The 13,418-nt window shown below is 61.5% G+C and overlaps 1 protein-coding gene across 5 annotated transcripts in view; it reads left to right on the plus strand.

Moving 5' to 3' along the window:
* The window catches only part of LOC102762322 (casein kinase I isoform epsilon), a 20,280-nt gene extending 9,892 nt beyond the window's left edge, over positions 1-10,388 (plus strand). Inside the window, exons 3-11 of one of the 5 annotated variants that reach the window (XM_015559839.1) lie at positions 98-246; positions 1,681-1,909; positions 2,555-2,725; positions 4,145-4,293; positions 7,758-7,833; positions 8,577-8,769; positions 8,869-9,008; positions 9,604-9,668; positions 10,349-10,388. In XM_015559839.1, the coding sequence (XP_015415325.1) occupies positions 98-246; positions 1,681-1,909; positions 2,555-2,725; positions 4,145-4,293; positions 7,758-7,833; positions 8,577-8,769; positions 8,869-9,008; positions 9,604-9,620 (1,124 nt within the window). In that variant the 3' untranslated portion in view covers positions 9,621-9,668; positions 10,349-10,388. Of the gene's footprint in view, positions 1-97; positions 247-1,680; positions 1,910-2,554; positions 2,726-4,144; positions 4,294-4,877; positions 4,982-5,079; positions 6,701-7,757; positions 7,834-8,576; positions 8,770-8,868; positions 9,009-9,603; positions 9,669-10,348 lie in introns of those variants that run through there. The other 4 variants (XM_006757407.2, XM_006757408.2, XM_006757409.2 and 1 more) reach the window with 4 other exon arrangements.
* Positions 10,389-13,418: the final 3,030 nt, after the last annotated feature.

A 13,418-nucleotide genomic window follows, 5' to 3' on the forward strand; every position in this document is an offset into this window, starting at 1 on the left:
CGGGAGGGCTGGGTGGGGGAGGAGAGGAGGGGTGGCTGGAGGCTGGTCTGGGGTCAGGAAGGACCTCCCCTGAGAGCCCCACTTCCTGGCCCCCCAGTGGGAATCCCATCCATCAAGTGGTGCGGGGCCGAGGGCGACTACAACGTGATGGTCATGGAGCTGCTGGGGCCCAGCCTTGAGGACCTCTTCAACTTCTGCTCCCGCAAGTTCAGCCTCAAGACGGTGCTGCTCCTGGCCGACCAGATGGTGAGTCCACCGCCCGCCCAACCTCTGCTTCCTCCTCGTGCCAATGGTCGCAGGGTGCCAGGAGGATGCCGGAGCAGGAGGCAGGAACGGGGACGTGGCACAGGCCTGGTTCCGAGACTGGGACCTTAACCACCGGCTGTAAAATGGGGAGGTGGTGTCTAATGCAGATGCCCAGGCTCAGCTTCAGACCTGCTCTGTTCGGCTCCAGGGTGGGGCCCGGGACTCAGCCTGCAGGCGATACAAAGCCTGTGGTCTCCTAGGTCCTGTTCCAGGGAGGTGACTGCAGGTGAGCTAAGTCTCTCCAAGCCTCAGTCACCTCAGGTGAGAATCTCCCCTCTGCTGGGTTGTCTGGGGTCAAGCAGGACGCAGTGCCAGGACCAGAGGGGGCGCCCACTGCCCAGCATCCTGAGTTCCTAAAGCCCTTTATAAACTTGAGGGGGGGAAACTTTCTCAAAATATAAAAAGAGCCTGGCCGGTGTGGCTCCGTGATTGAGCATCACCTAGGAACCAGGAGATCACAGTTCGATTCCTGGTCCGGGCACATGCCCGGGTTGCGGGCTCGATCCCCAGTGTGGGGCGTGCAGGTGGCAGCCGATCAGTGATTCTTTCTCACCACTGATGTTTCTATCTCTCTCTTCCTCTCCCTCCCTCTCTGAAATCAGTAAAAACACATAAAAATATTACCTGCGATTTTCAGCTAAAGGTGTGTGTGCGAGGAGGGTGGCCAGTCTCTTAGGATATGAGACTCGGAGGTTTAGGAAATACTTGGCCACGCCGAGGAGGCCTTTGATGTACAGAAGGCGGAGGCCCCGGCAGGGACTGGCCTGCCAGAGGACATACCGTGTGCATATGTGTTAAGTCAGGGTGTTGTTTTTTTAAATAAATTGTTTAAAGAAGGGCCTGTGTGTCCGCCCAACTTTGGTGTACTTTGGAGACCAGGGGACGGAGCCTGTCCTTTGAGCCTCATCTCTGTCACCCTTGCCAAGGTCAGGCTTTATTGGAGCGCCCTCTCCCCATCCCCTTCAATCTGTTGCCAGAACAGCCTTCCAGATGCCTCTGACTCTGGCTCCCGGGTCCGAGGAGGGCGTAGAGCCAGGCAGGAGAGGCTTCCATGGGGCCTGGACGCCTTTCGGGCTTCATTTCCATGTCTTGCCTTTAGCTTTCCTTCTGCCTTGCTCTCTCGGACTCGCAGCAGACTTGGTGAACTCCTCCTTCAGAGCTGCTTTCTAATGGCACTTCCCCCGGGAAGCCCTCCTGGACCTGCTTCTTGAAATCCTCTTACAAGCCTCTTTGTCCCTCGCCCAGGGCAAGGGCCATGTATGTGTTTTCCATCTTGGCAGCCCCCGCCCTCGGCCCGGGCCCGGCCCCCAGCACGTGGGGAAGGCCTCTCTGGGGACTGCCTGCTGAGGGACTGCTGTCCCCTCTCGTCCCCAGATCAGCCGCATTGAGTACATCCACTCCAAGAACTTCATCCATCGGGACGTCAAGCCTGACAACTTCCTCATGGGGCTGGGCAAGAAGGGCAACCTGGTGTACATCATCGACTTCGGCCTGGCCAAGAAGTACCGGGACGCCCGCACCCACCAGCACATCCCCTACCGGGAAAACAAGAACTTAACTGGCACTGCCCGCTACGCCTCCATCAACACCCACCTGGGCATCGGTGAGTGGTCAGGGCCGGGGCCTCGTGCACCATCGTGCACCCAGGAGCTGCTGGCGCGGATCCTGGCGCCCTGCGGCCTGGATGTTCCCCCGACTCCCACAGAGTCAGGTCCTCCCCTTTCAGAGAACCGCGGCCCCCCCAGCAGGTTCTCCTGCCCGACTGTGCCCCCAGCTTTTAATTTATAGGCTGGGAAACGAGGCTCACGTGATGACACGGGTTGCTTAAGGTGTTGGCTCAGCAGGTGCCAAAGCCGGATTTGACCCCAGCTGTGTCTGATGCCACAGCTTGTGCCCTGTCCACAGGGTGGGCCAGGCGAGGAGGCCCTAGTTTTCGGGCGAATGGATGCCTGCCCTGGATAAACTAGCCCCCCCCAACCCCCCCCACCACCAAAGAAAAGTAGGCCCAGATTGAGTTGAGAAGGCTCAGCCTCGGGTCCCTCCTCTGGAGAAGGAGCCAGAGATGGCCTGTTTGCCACAGGGTTGCAGCAAGCTGGGGCGGGGGGTGGGGCCCCGGGTGCACAGGGTGGGCTGTTCCCTCTCACTCAAGGAGCATGTCCCGGCCCCGGCGACCAGGAGCCGAGGACGTGTTAGGCGCATGCGTACTAATGTGTCGGTGCTCCCTGCCCTCGCCTGCCCCTCTGTGCAGAGCAAAGCCGTCGGGATGACCTGGAGAGCCTGGGCTACGTGCTCATGTACTTCAACCTGGGCTCCCTGCCCTGGCAGGGCCTCAAGGCAGCCACCAAGCGCCAGAAGTACGAGCGGATCAGCGAGAAGAAGATGTCCACACCCATCGAGGTCCTCTGCAAAGGCTACCCCTGTGAGTAGCCCGGGGCACCCCTGAGGCCCTTCCAAGGGGGAGACGAGGCCGCCCAGAGTCCTGTCTGGGCTGCCGTTGCCCCCAGCACCAGAACGTGAACCGCGAGCTCTGTCCGGACTCGGGCAGACGGGAGGTCTGGCTGTGAAGCACTCAGCACCCCCCGACCAGCTCCTGCCTCACCTCCCAGGGCCTGAGCATTAGGAAAAGGGGTCCCTCCCCGAACTCTCCACGCCTGACCCTTTGGTCACCAAACGTGTGGGGTTCTTCCCCCACCTCGCAGTTCTCTGGGACCCCAGCTGGGTGTCCTACCATTTACCTTGACCCTGACACTGTCTCCCTGGAGGTAGGGTCAGACCCCACGGGCCGAGGGCTCAGTCCCACAACTGTGGCCACCAACTGACGCCCCCGGCCAGCCTGCCTGTGCCTCTGACCCACACCCAGGCTCCCGCAAATCCCTCCCCGAGTGTGATTAACGTGCCCGTGCGGCTCCCAGATCTCGGGGAAACACACTTAGCAGTTCATGGAAGGCTGTGATGAAGGACACAGGTGGACGGGCAGGTGAAGAGAGGCACAGGGCGAGACCTGGCGGGTCCCGGAGGCAGGAGCTTCCCTCCCCGTGGCGTGGGGGGTGTCACCCACCTGGAAGGTCTCCAAACCCAGTGAAGGCTTCCTGGCGCAGCCACCATCAGAGACCCCACTTCTAGCCCTTCCCTTCTCTGGAGAAGTTGGGAGGGGCCTGGGGCTGAGAGTTCCAAGCTCCTAACCGTGACTTGTCTTGCTGGTGCCCAGCCCCCACCAGGAGCCCACCCAGCGTCACCTCAATGGGACAGGAGATGCTGCTGGTGCTCCGACCACTTAGCATTTACAAGGTTTTAGGGGCCCTGTGTCAAGGACAGGGTCAAAGACCAAATGCTAGGACAGGGCTGTTCTTACCACTTGGGAAGTAACAGGGTGTGAGGAGCTCTGTGCCAGGAACAGGGCCAGGGGCCAGTGTGTATGCTTTCTGTTCTGACAAAGGCCCCTCTCGCCCCAGTTTCAGGGAGGACATGGAAGCCCTCCCCCCGTGGCTCAGGTCACGCCGGGCGTCCCCCTCGGGCTCCTGGCTGTCTTTTGAGTCCGTGGCAGCTGCCGACCTGCCACCTCCTAACCCAGCGTGGGTGACAGGAGCTGTGCACGAGGCGCAGCGCCCGCTCACTGAGGGGTCACCCCTTCGTTGCGCACAGCTCTGCCATCCTCGTCCTCAGAGGCCCGCTCACGGGCAGGTTCGGGGTCATCACCGTAGGGAGAGCCATAGTCCCTGCTGTCTTCATCTTGCCCCTCCTAGATGGGAAGTGTAGGGACGGTGGGGGGTAGGACAGCTGCTGGGGCCCCGGGAGCGTGGGCCTCACCGTGGCCTCTTCTGTCCCCGTCCCCCGCCAGCTGAGTTCTCCACATACCTCAACTTCTGCCGCTCCCTGCGGTTCGACGACAAGCCCGACTACTCCTACCTGCGCCAGCTTTTCCGCAACCTCTTCCACCGGCAGGGCTTCTCCTACGACTACGTCTTCGACTGGAACATGCTCAAATTCGTGAGTCACCCGGAGGCCGAGGCGGGCTCGGGGGACTGGTCGGGGAAGGCCCTGACGCACAAGGCCAAAGTGACCCTGTGGTGGGCGGGGCTCCCGGAGGACAGGAGCTATGAGCTGGACCCTGCGAGTGACGTCACCGGGGCCCTCGAGCCCCCACGCTCCCCCCACTCCTGTCTCGTCAATGCCGACAGCTTGTACCGCTACGGTCAGCAGGGCCCGCGCGGGGCATTGCCTCCCACCAGACCCAGGAGGACCTGGCTGGGCCTCCTGTCCCTCCTAGGCCCCCGCGGCCGGGCGTGGATGGCGCTGGCGGGCCCCCCTACCGTCATGATTGCTGCCTACACCGTCCTGCTCTTGCTGTTCTGCACGGCCCAGGCGGCCGCCTTCACTGCAGCCCCTCTGGCCAGCCTGGACCCCTTCAGTGTGGTCTCCCTCTTCCTGGTCACGGGCCCCTGGGCCTTGCTAGGCGGCTGCTTGGTCTCCCTCTGTTGAGGGCCTGGCGGGGGGTTGGGGGGAGTCGTCAGTGTGCCTGGAGCTGTGGCATCAGAAATCGAATGACTTGTTTCACATCTCTTCTGGAAAAGGGGGCTCCCTCGAGCCAGGCTCAGCCCCGTGACAGCGAGGCTATTGCGCTGCCCTGCCCCCACCCCCTTCCCAGTGCCGGGCCCGCGTACTCACGCACATACTGGTAAGGACCCTCCGAGGCCTGGCCCTTCCAAGATGGACCACTCGGCCGGGCAAGCGCCGGAGGCTGAGCCCCTGCTGTGCTTTCTCTGTCCCTTCTAGGTGCCCGGCGCCCCTGGGCACCCGGGGCCCTGCAGGTAGGCCGGTGGAGGAGGTGGAGGAGGTGGAGGAGCCGCCCCCCCCAAACTACTGGCCTATGGTCTGGACCCCAGGGCCCCAGTTCTGACAGCACCAGGTGCCTGAGCCCATTGGGGCCAGGCCCGAGGAGGTGTCCCTTGGCGTGGGGCGGGGGGTGTCAGTGGGGGGGGCGTGGCGGAGAAGGCCCTGCCCAGGGATTCTTGGGGATGAGTCAGCGGCCTGATGGACAGAGCCGGGAGGAGGGTGACGTTCCCTGCCCTGGAGGGCCTGGGGCTGGGCACCAGGAGCAGCTCCGCCAGGCCCGTCAGCAGCCTCTGGACCGAACCTGAGCTCATTAAACGTCCCCACCTGCACCCGTTCGCTCAAGTTGCCTCTCCTTTCCCCACGGCCTCAGCGGCTCTGGCAGGCGCTCGGGACCAAGGCCTTGTTCTAGATGGGGGGCTGCGTGTGGTCTTGTGCCTCCTCTCTGGGCCTCAGTCAGGGGGACCTGGAACTGCTCCCTGAGGTGTGGGGTGGAGGCTGAGCAGAGACCCGGGTTTCCACAGGCCCAGGGGCCCCACGGGAGAGGTTGGAGGTGGCAGTGGGCACCTTTCACCCGGACCTTCCAGCTGGGAGTGTGGCCAAGGGCCTGGGCCAGCTCTCCTCACCTCGGCACCTCCGGGAACTCGGATGTGCGACCCTCGCTCACCTTGTGGGACGTCATCCTAGAGCCTGGGTCTGGGAGGGGCTCGGCCCTTCTGTCAGTTTCGCTCCAAACACAGGTGTTGCATTGTCCTTCAGTACGGCAGCCACTGGCTACGTTTTCATTGATTAAAATTAATCGGAGCTGAACATGTCACGTGTCAGTCGCACTTGCCACATTTCAAGTTCTCAGGAGCCGTGGGTGGCTGGCTAGTGGCCGCCATGTCTGGCGAGGCCGGCGTGGACATGTCTGTCACAGGAAGCTGTGGACGGTAGATGGCTCCTCAGAGCCTCCCATTGTATCATCCACCGCCAAGATTTCGTCTCATGGGGCTGTGAGCTCGCTCCCCCCCAGGCTGGCACTCCGGCCCCTCCCGGGGTCGCCTTTGAAGAGGCCCCCGAGTCAAGCTGAGCAGAGGTGCAGCGGCTTTCTCCAGCACTGACCTCTGGCGTGAGGGCCAGCGACCGGAGGCAGGCGCACCTTGAGCCCCACCACTGTGCTGAGCTCACCCACTCCAGTCGCCCCTGGCAGAAGCGCCTGCAGACAGGCGCCGGGCACCTATCATGCCTTTCAGCAGAAGCCAGGACCCTGGCACAGCGCCCCCTGCGGGAAGCCTGCAGCACCGGCCAGCCGATGGGTGCCATGCTGGGCACTGGGCCAGACTGGTCAGCAGGAGGATCCGCCCTTACTGGGAGCCTCCCTCCTTGGAGCAGCCACCCCCTAGCGTCCAGTGTGAGGCCTGGAGTCTGCAGACCCAGGAGCCCGGATGCAGCGTTCAGCCGCTGTCCCAGGCCAACCGGCTGCCAGGGAGAAACTTGGCCGGGCCCAGGGCGGTCCGTGCAGCGCAGGCGGTGACTGGATGTTACCTTGTCTTTTGTGGGCAAATAAAAGCCAAGAGGCCTCCCTGGCATGCGTTTCTTGAGGCGTCACTTGGCTCGGATGGAAACATGGAGAGGAGCTCACCTCCGGCCTCGGGGCTGGCCTTGGCCCAGGCGGCTCCGGGCACAGCACCGGCCAGCCGATGGGTGCCATGCTGGGCACTGGGCCAGACTGGTCAGCAGGAGGATCCGCCCTTACTGGGAGCCTCCCTCCTTGGAGCAGCCACCCCCTAGCGTCCAGTGTGAGGCCTGGAGTCTGCAGACCCAGGAGCCCGGATGCAGCGTTCAGCCGCTGTCCCAGGCCAGCGGCTGCCAGGGAGAAACTTGGCCGGGCCCAGGGCGGTCCGTGCAGCGCAGGCGGTGACTGGATGTTACCTTGTCTTTTGTGGCAAATAAAAGCCAAGAGGCCTCCCTGGCATGCGTTTCTTGAGGCGTCACTTGGCTCGGATGGAAACATGGAGAGGAGCTCACCTCCGGCCTCGGGGCTGGCCTTGGCCCAGGCGGCTACGGCCACCAAGGCAGGGGCTGTGCGCCTCCGAGCCCATCATAGAGTCCCCACCCGGGGAGTGACGTTTACCTCCAGCAGGAGGTTCCTGAGCGGGTGCTGCAGCTCTCGCCGCTTGGATTTCTGTGGTTCTGGCCGAGCTGCTCTCTGCATCCTGTAATGAGGGGGTGGGAGCCAAGGGGAAACTGGGGGACCAGAGGTTAGGAGCGGGAGCCCTGGTAGTTCCAGGCCTGCCTGCCTGGACAGGCTGTGGGTGGGAGGACGGGATGTTCGCTTCTAGAATGACCTGCTAAGTCCTCTGGGGGTGCCGAGAGCAGAGCAGGGCTAGTTCACAGCCAGCTCTGCCGTGAGCCGTGTGGCCCCAGGCAGGGCAGGAGGCCTCTCTGGGCCTCGGTTCCTTACTAGGTTTCAGGGACCATTTTGATCCCCAGCCACTACCTCCCAGAGTTGCTTAAAGGCAAGGGCCTCTCCCGTTTCCCAGAGACCGTAGGGCCTTCTCGGCCAGTTCCCTGGGAGACACGGGGCTTGCGAGAGCCCGCACCCCGTGCCCATGAGCAGGCCCCAACTCAGCCCACAGCTCTCTCCTCCACAGATGCGGCCCCCCTCTCGCCAGCCCCCTGCCCTTCCCTGTGGACGACCCCAGGACCAACTAGGTAACGCGGCCGGATGCCGCTCCCATACGGTGCTCCTCGCTGTGGGCCTTCCCCTTTCCTCTGCACTGGGGCGGCCAGTGGCCGCATGGCAGGGCCCCTGGGGCTCACACACCCCTTCTGCCCAGCCTGCCTGCTCGGTGTCTTCCTCCTCCGTGGGGCATCTGGCCCCTTCCTTCTCCAGCTCCCCTGAGCGCCCATGTGAAGGCAGGCAGCATCTGTGCGGTGGTGGCCCCCTCGGCACCTGCCAGGAGCCATTGCCGGGTCCAGGGGCAGGGGACAGGCAGCCCTTTGAAAAGGCCCCAGCTGGGAGGCCGGGTTCAAGTCCTGGCCTGGCCTCACTGCCTTGTCACTCCCTCTCTGGCCTCTGAGCATCTGCCCTGCTGTGCTGGGAAGCCTCGAGGAGCCGAGGGCTCTACATGGAGGGTCCAGGTTGGGAGGGCCAGGGAGGCCCTAGGACGTTAGCCCTCCCGGCCTGACTGGCCCTCTGAGACCAGGGCAGAGTGACCCGAGCCCCCCCCCCCGGCCAATCCAGCTTCCTCCTTCCTCTGGGCAGGTTGTGGTGCTGTTGCTCTGCTGTGGGATCATGGGTCGTTGCCAGGCCTCTCAGGCTTCCTGCTGTGGGGAGGAGGTTGGACCAGAGGGTTTCTGCGATGCCCCTGCCCCAAGATGCCCTGCGGGGGTGCCGGAGCCCAGAGCACCCTGACCTTGCAGGGCTGACCAGGCCTCCTCTTGCCTCCCCACAGGGTGCCGCCCGGAATCCCGAGGACGTGGACCGGGAGCGGCGAGAGCACGAGCGCGAGGAGAGGATGGGGCAGCTCCGGGGGTCTGCGACCCGGGCCCTGCCCCCCGGCCCACCTACTGGGACCCCCGCCAACCGGCTCCGCAGTGCTGCCGAGCCTGTGGCCTCCACCCCAGCCTCCCGCATCCAGCAAGCTGGTGAGCAGGGACCGGGGGCAGTGAGCCGGGCCCAAGGGGGGGCCAGGGCAGTCAGGCCCCTGGACACTGAAGGTGGCTTCCCCCTGCCTCGCCCTCCAGGCAATACTTCTCCCAGAGCGATCTCACGGGTCGACAGAGAGAGGAAGGTGAGCATGAGGCTACACAGGGGCGCTCCGGCCAACGTTTCGTCCTCCGACCTCACTGGGCGGCAAGAGGTCTCCCGGATTTCAGCCTCACAGGTGAGCTGCCCTCACCCCAGTCCTGCCGTGCCGCCCAGCTGAGCCAGGGCCCCCAGGTTCCTCCCTGTCCCCTGAGTCTGACACCCTGGGAGCAAGCTCCGTTTGTCGAGCAGGGACCTGGCCTCATTTAATCCTCCGACATCTGATTGGCCCCACTGAGCAAAGTCAGGATAACCTGCTGCAGCCAGCAAGTGGGGATCCAGCCCTCGCCAGGGACCCAGTCTGGATGGGCAGCGGGGAGCTCGCGGTCCCCGCATGTCCCATTTAGCACAGGATAGAGGGCTGGGATCCTGTGCGGTGGCCCCTCTTAGGGGGCATGTTTGGGCCAGGAAAGTTGGGAAAGGGGAATCCTGGTTGACCAAGGGGGTGTCCTGGCTGAGGTGGGAGGAGACCGGCTCCGGCCCACAGTGGAGGGGTCTCGGCAGGTCAGGCCAGGAGCTGGCGTCCAGTGGGCAGTCTCCGTTGTGCATGGCCTGGAGGTCACACACCCTTCCCTCGGCTCTTGAGCCTTGGCGGGTGGGGTGCAGCTCTGTGGGGAGACGTGCCCCGAGGCCGGCAGCTCATCCCTTCCCCTCTCTCTGCCTTCCCTCCCAAGACAAGCGTGCCATTTGACCACCTCGGGAAGTGAGGGGGAGCTCCACCGGACCAGTATTTGCTTAGGTGAGTTGACAGCCGGTGCAGGCACAGCCCCGCCCGCTCTGGAACCACCTGTTGCTGCGGGAGCAGACCAGTGTGTGTGGTCGGGGGGCAGGGGAGCTGTAGATGGTACCAGGGACCCAGAACCAAGGGCCTTCGAGGGGGTTGAAAACCTCTGAGCAGGCCTGGCCCACATCCGTTAAGGTCTGCCGGAAACCCCTTTCTCTGTCCTCCACACCACCTTGCTTTAACGTAGTCTGCCATCAGCAAAGACCCTTGGCCTCCACAAGCCCGGGAGTGAGCCTCCTGGGACTCCCATGGCTGCCTGAGGCCTTGAGTGGTGGATAGCAGCTCCCACTGTGGGTCGGGCTTGGGGAAGGGGAGGTGTGGGTCTGAGCCGGGGAGCATGTGCACGACAGGCTGGGCAGGGCCGGGCCTCACACCCGAGGAAGTCATTGCACAGACTGAGCTGGGACCTAACGCCAGGGGCCAGCCTGTGCGTGGCACGTTGTGGCTGGGTGGCTGCTCACCGAGAGGCCAGAGGAGAGAGAGTGTGTCCTTCCTGTGGAAGTGGAACACCTACTGTGTGCTCCAGACGGGGGACCAAGTGCACACACTCGGGACAAGGAGACAGGAGGTGAGGGGCATCTGGCAGATGGGTGGCCAGAGGCAAATGCACCTCTAATCTTTCTCTCATTTTTTAGTGTCTTCACTGTATTTTCTTTTAAAAAAACACGAAAAGATGGGGAAAAAACCACTCAAAAGAACAAAAACAGCAAAAACCCAGCACAAAAGTGACGATGGATTTTGTTTCTTCAATTTTTTATTTAAAAATTTTTTTTTGCCAACGGCAAGAAGATGAGATGCTCTCAGCACCGAGGATTCTTGTCCCTTTGCATTTCCCGCTGCCGACCGCCGCCGTCAGGCTGCCAAAGGCTTCCCCAGACACCAGCCACCCGTGCCAGACGCCCGCTGAGGCCCTGCCCTGTGATGCTGAGGCCAGGAGAGGGACAGCTCAGCCTTGCGGGCCATGAGGAGGTGGCCCAGGAGCCTGGGGACTGGTGTGTTTGGGTGGAGACGGTCTCACCAGGTGTCCTTGAGCCTCAGAACCACGGGGGGCTCACAGCCCCGCTGCTGCCGGGGCGATGGAGGCTGGCTTTCCGTGTGGGCTTTCCCAGTGTCCCCTGAGCGTTTGGACCGTCCTTTGCCTTTGCAAGGGGACTTCAGTTGTGGGCGCTGAGGTGATGGGGGCCGAGCTTCCTCCTGTGCCTGTGTGCGCGTATGTGACCTGCATCTCCCGGGACCGCAGGACCTGGCCACCTGCCCGGCGGAGTTTCTGTTCTCATCCCCCAACCAGGACACGGGGTGGGTAACGACCTGCGTGCGTCTCGAGGAGGCCACAGAGTGTCCTTGCCACCACCAGCCCCTCACCACCCTGCGGCAGCCCCGTCCCCAGCCCCTGGAGACTCCTTCCAGAAAGCACCTGGCCCCTGGGGTCTGGGTGGATTTCCTGGTCCTGACACCCCCGGGGGCCACCCCCCTGCACCCGGCCTCTCCAGCGAGGAGCTGGGTCAGGGCTGGGCGCTGCCTCACCCACCCCTCCTAGTTAACACCCGTTTTTATTTTTGTTTGTTTTCTCCGTGTGTGTATTTCCTAATTTATTTACCTCTGTTTCCCTTTCTTTCTTTTTCTTTTCTTTTTTTTTTTTAATCAAAGAGCAAAGCTTTTTATAACTTTGTAATTTAAAAAACTGAAAAAAAAATACTGAAGAACTTTGGGGGGAATTTTGTACTTTTTTCCTGTGTAAATATTGGACTTTTTTGAGCTTTATTGTGGTTGTTAATTTGAAGTAATAAAGTAGAAAAGGATAAAGTGACCAGGGCAGCCACAGTCCACCTCTTTGCTCCCGGGGTTTCTCCACAGCAGACCTGGGAGCGGGTATGCGGGGGGAACTAAGGCTTCGAGGACCCAATACAGACCACGTGGGAGCAAGTTCTGACCCCCGAGAGTGGGGCTGGGGCCTGAGAGTGCATCCTAACCAGCTCCAGGGGTGCCCAAGGCCCGGGGCGCAGAAGAGGAAGGTTCAGACAGCTCTTCCCAACATTGTCTTATCCGCACACGAATCCTGAGTTAGGTCTGCGCATCTCCGCCTTTGGATGGGGACGTCGGAGATGAAGTCAGCTGCCCAGGCTCACAGCTCTGGCAGCAGATCCAGGATCTGAGCCCCACCCCTGGCCAAGGAGCCCTGCCAGGGAGGGCACTGGGGTCGGGGGTTAGCGGCGACTGTTCCACAGGGGACCTTGGTGGTGCCTTCATCGGAGCCTTGATAACGGGGCAGCCCTCAGCCCAGCCTGGCTTTGTCTCACCAGCTTATAAAAGAACTTGTCTATCGGCCTGCATCTATCCACACGGTTTACTTTCCTACTTCTTAACCCAAGAGCTGCTGTTGCCACAGTCTCCATCCACGGACAAGAGCAGAGCTGTTTGACCCCTTGACCCGACGGGTCAGCCTGAGGTGCTGGGGGGCTCAGAGGTTCCCTGGGGCATTTTGAAGCCCTGGGCGTAGCTGGAAACCCCTAGAGTTAGGGTCCCTTCCGGTGCTGGTGATTCAGGACATTAAGCGGGTCCAGGCCGCCTGTCACTACCTGAGCCAAATTCAGCAGAGATAAGATTGAGTCACACATGAGCCTTTATTCCAGCAATGCGGGCAGTATGGGAGAGCAGCAGCTCACCGTGTAAATTCTGCTCTAGCCAGCTGATTATACGGGGATAAGGAAGAAAGCTGGGAGCAAGGGGGATGCGGGGGTAGGCTAATGTTGCAGGGGCTGTGGTCCCCGTGTTTCCTTCCAGGATCTTGAAGTCCTGAGGACAAGGTAGCTCATTTTCAATGGTATTAAATCCCAGGTCCTGCCCTGGCCGGTTTGGCTCAGTGGATAGTGGACTGAAGGGTCCTGGGCTCGATTTCGGTCAAGGGCACGTACCTCGGTTGCAGGCTCCTCCCCGGCCCGGGCCCTGGTCTGGGCTTGTGCAGGAGGCAACCAATCTATATGTTTCTCTCACATGGATGTTTCTCTGTCTTTCCCTCTCTCTTCCACTCTCCCTAAAAATCAATGGAAAACTAACCTTAGGTGAGGATTAACAATAAAGAGCCTAAAAAAAGGTCAGCATTCCTGAGGCAAACTCCTGGTGGGGGTCAGGGTCCAGACACAGCAACCAAGTCAAAGCACTCCCTGCATTTGTTCTCAAATGTATTTTCTGAGCAATGGACCCATCTGGGCCCCAGGGCACCCCTTATCTTTCTACAGCTGTGTTTCTTCTTACAGCACCCCTTCCAGGTTCCCAGGGTCTGTAAGAAAACCTCTCACCTATAGTGAATAATCATTAAACCTCTGGTCCTATTCCTGTTCTGTGCTCTTCCCCCTTTCCCTGGCATTTGAAGCCGCTGCGGCCCCACACCCTGGCCCCCTGAAGACCTCCCTGGGTGGACATCTGACATCAAACACTTAAGTGTGAAATGACCAACTATGGGTCCTGAGGGGAAAATATGAGCTAATCTTTTAAAAAATATATTTTATAGTGAAAATCTTAGTTCCTGCGTGGCTCAGTGGTTGAGCTTCGGCTTATGAACCAGGAGGTCATGGTCCAGTTCCCGGCACATGCCCGGGTTACAGCTAGATGCCCAGTGTGGTGCATGCAGGAGGCAGCTGATCCATGATTCTTTCTCATCATTGATGTTTCTATCTACCCTGTCTCTCCCGTCCTCTCTGAAATCAA

The sequence above is a fragment of the Myotis davidii genome, unplaced genomic scaffold, assembly GCF_000327345.1.
Source record: "Myotis davidii unplaced genomic scaffold, ASM32734v1 scaffold514, whole genome shotgun sequence".
Taxonomy (NCBI): domain Eukaryota; kingdom Metazoa; phylum Chordata; class Mammalia; order Chiroptera; family Vespertilionidae; genus Myotis; species Myotis davidii.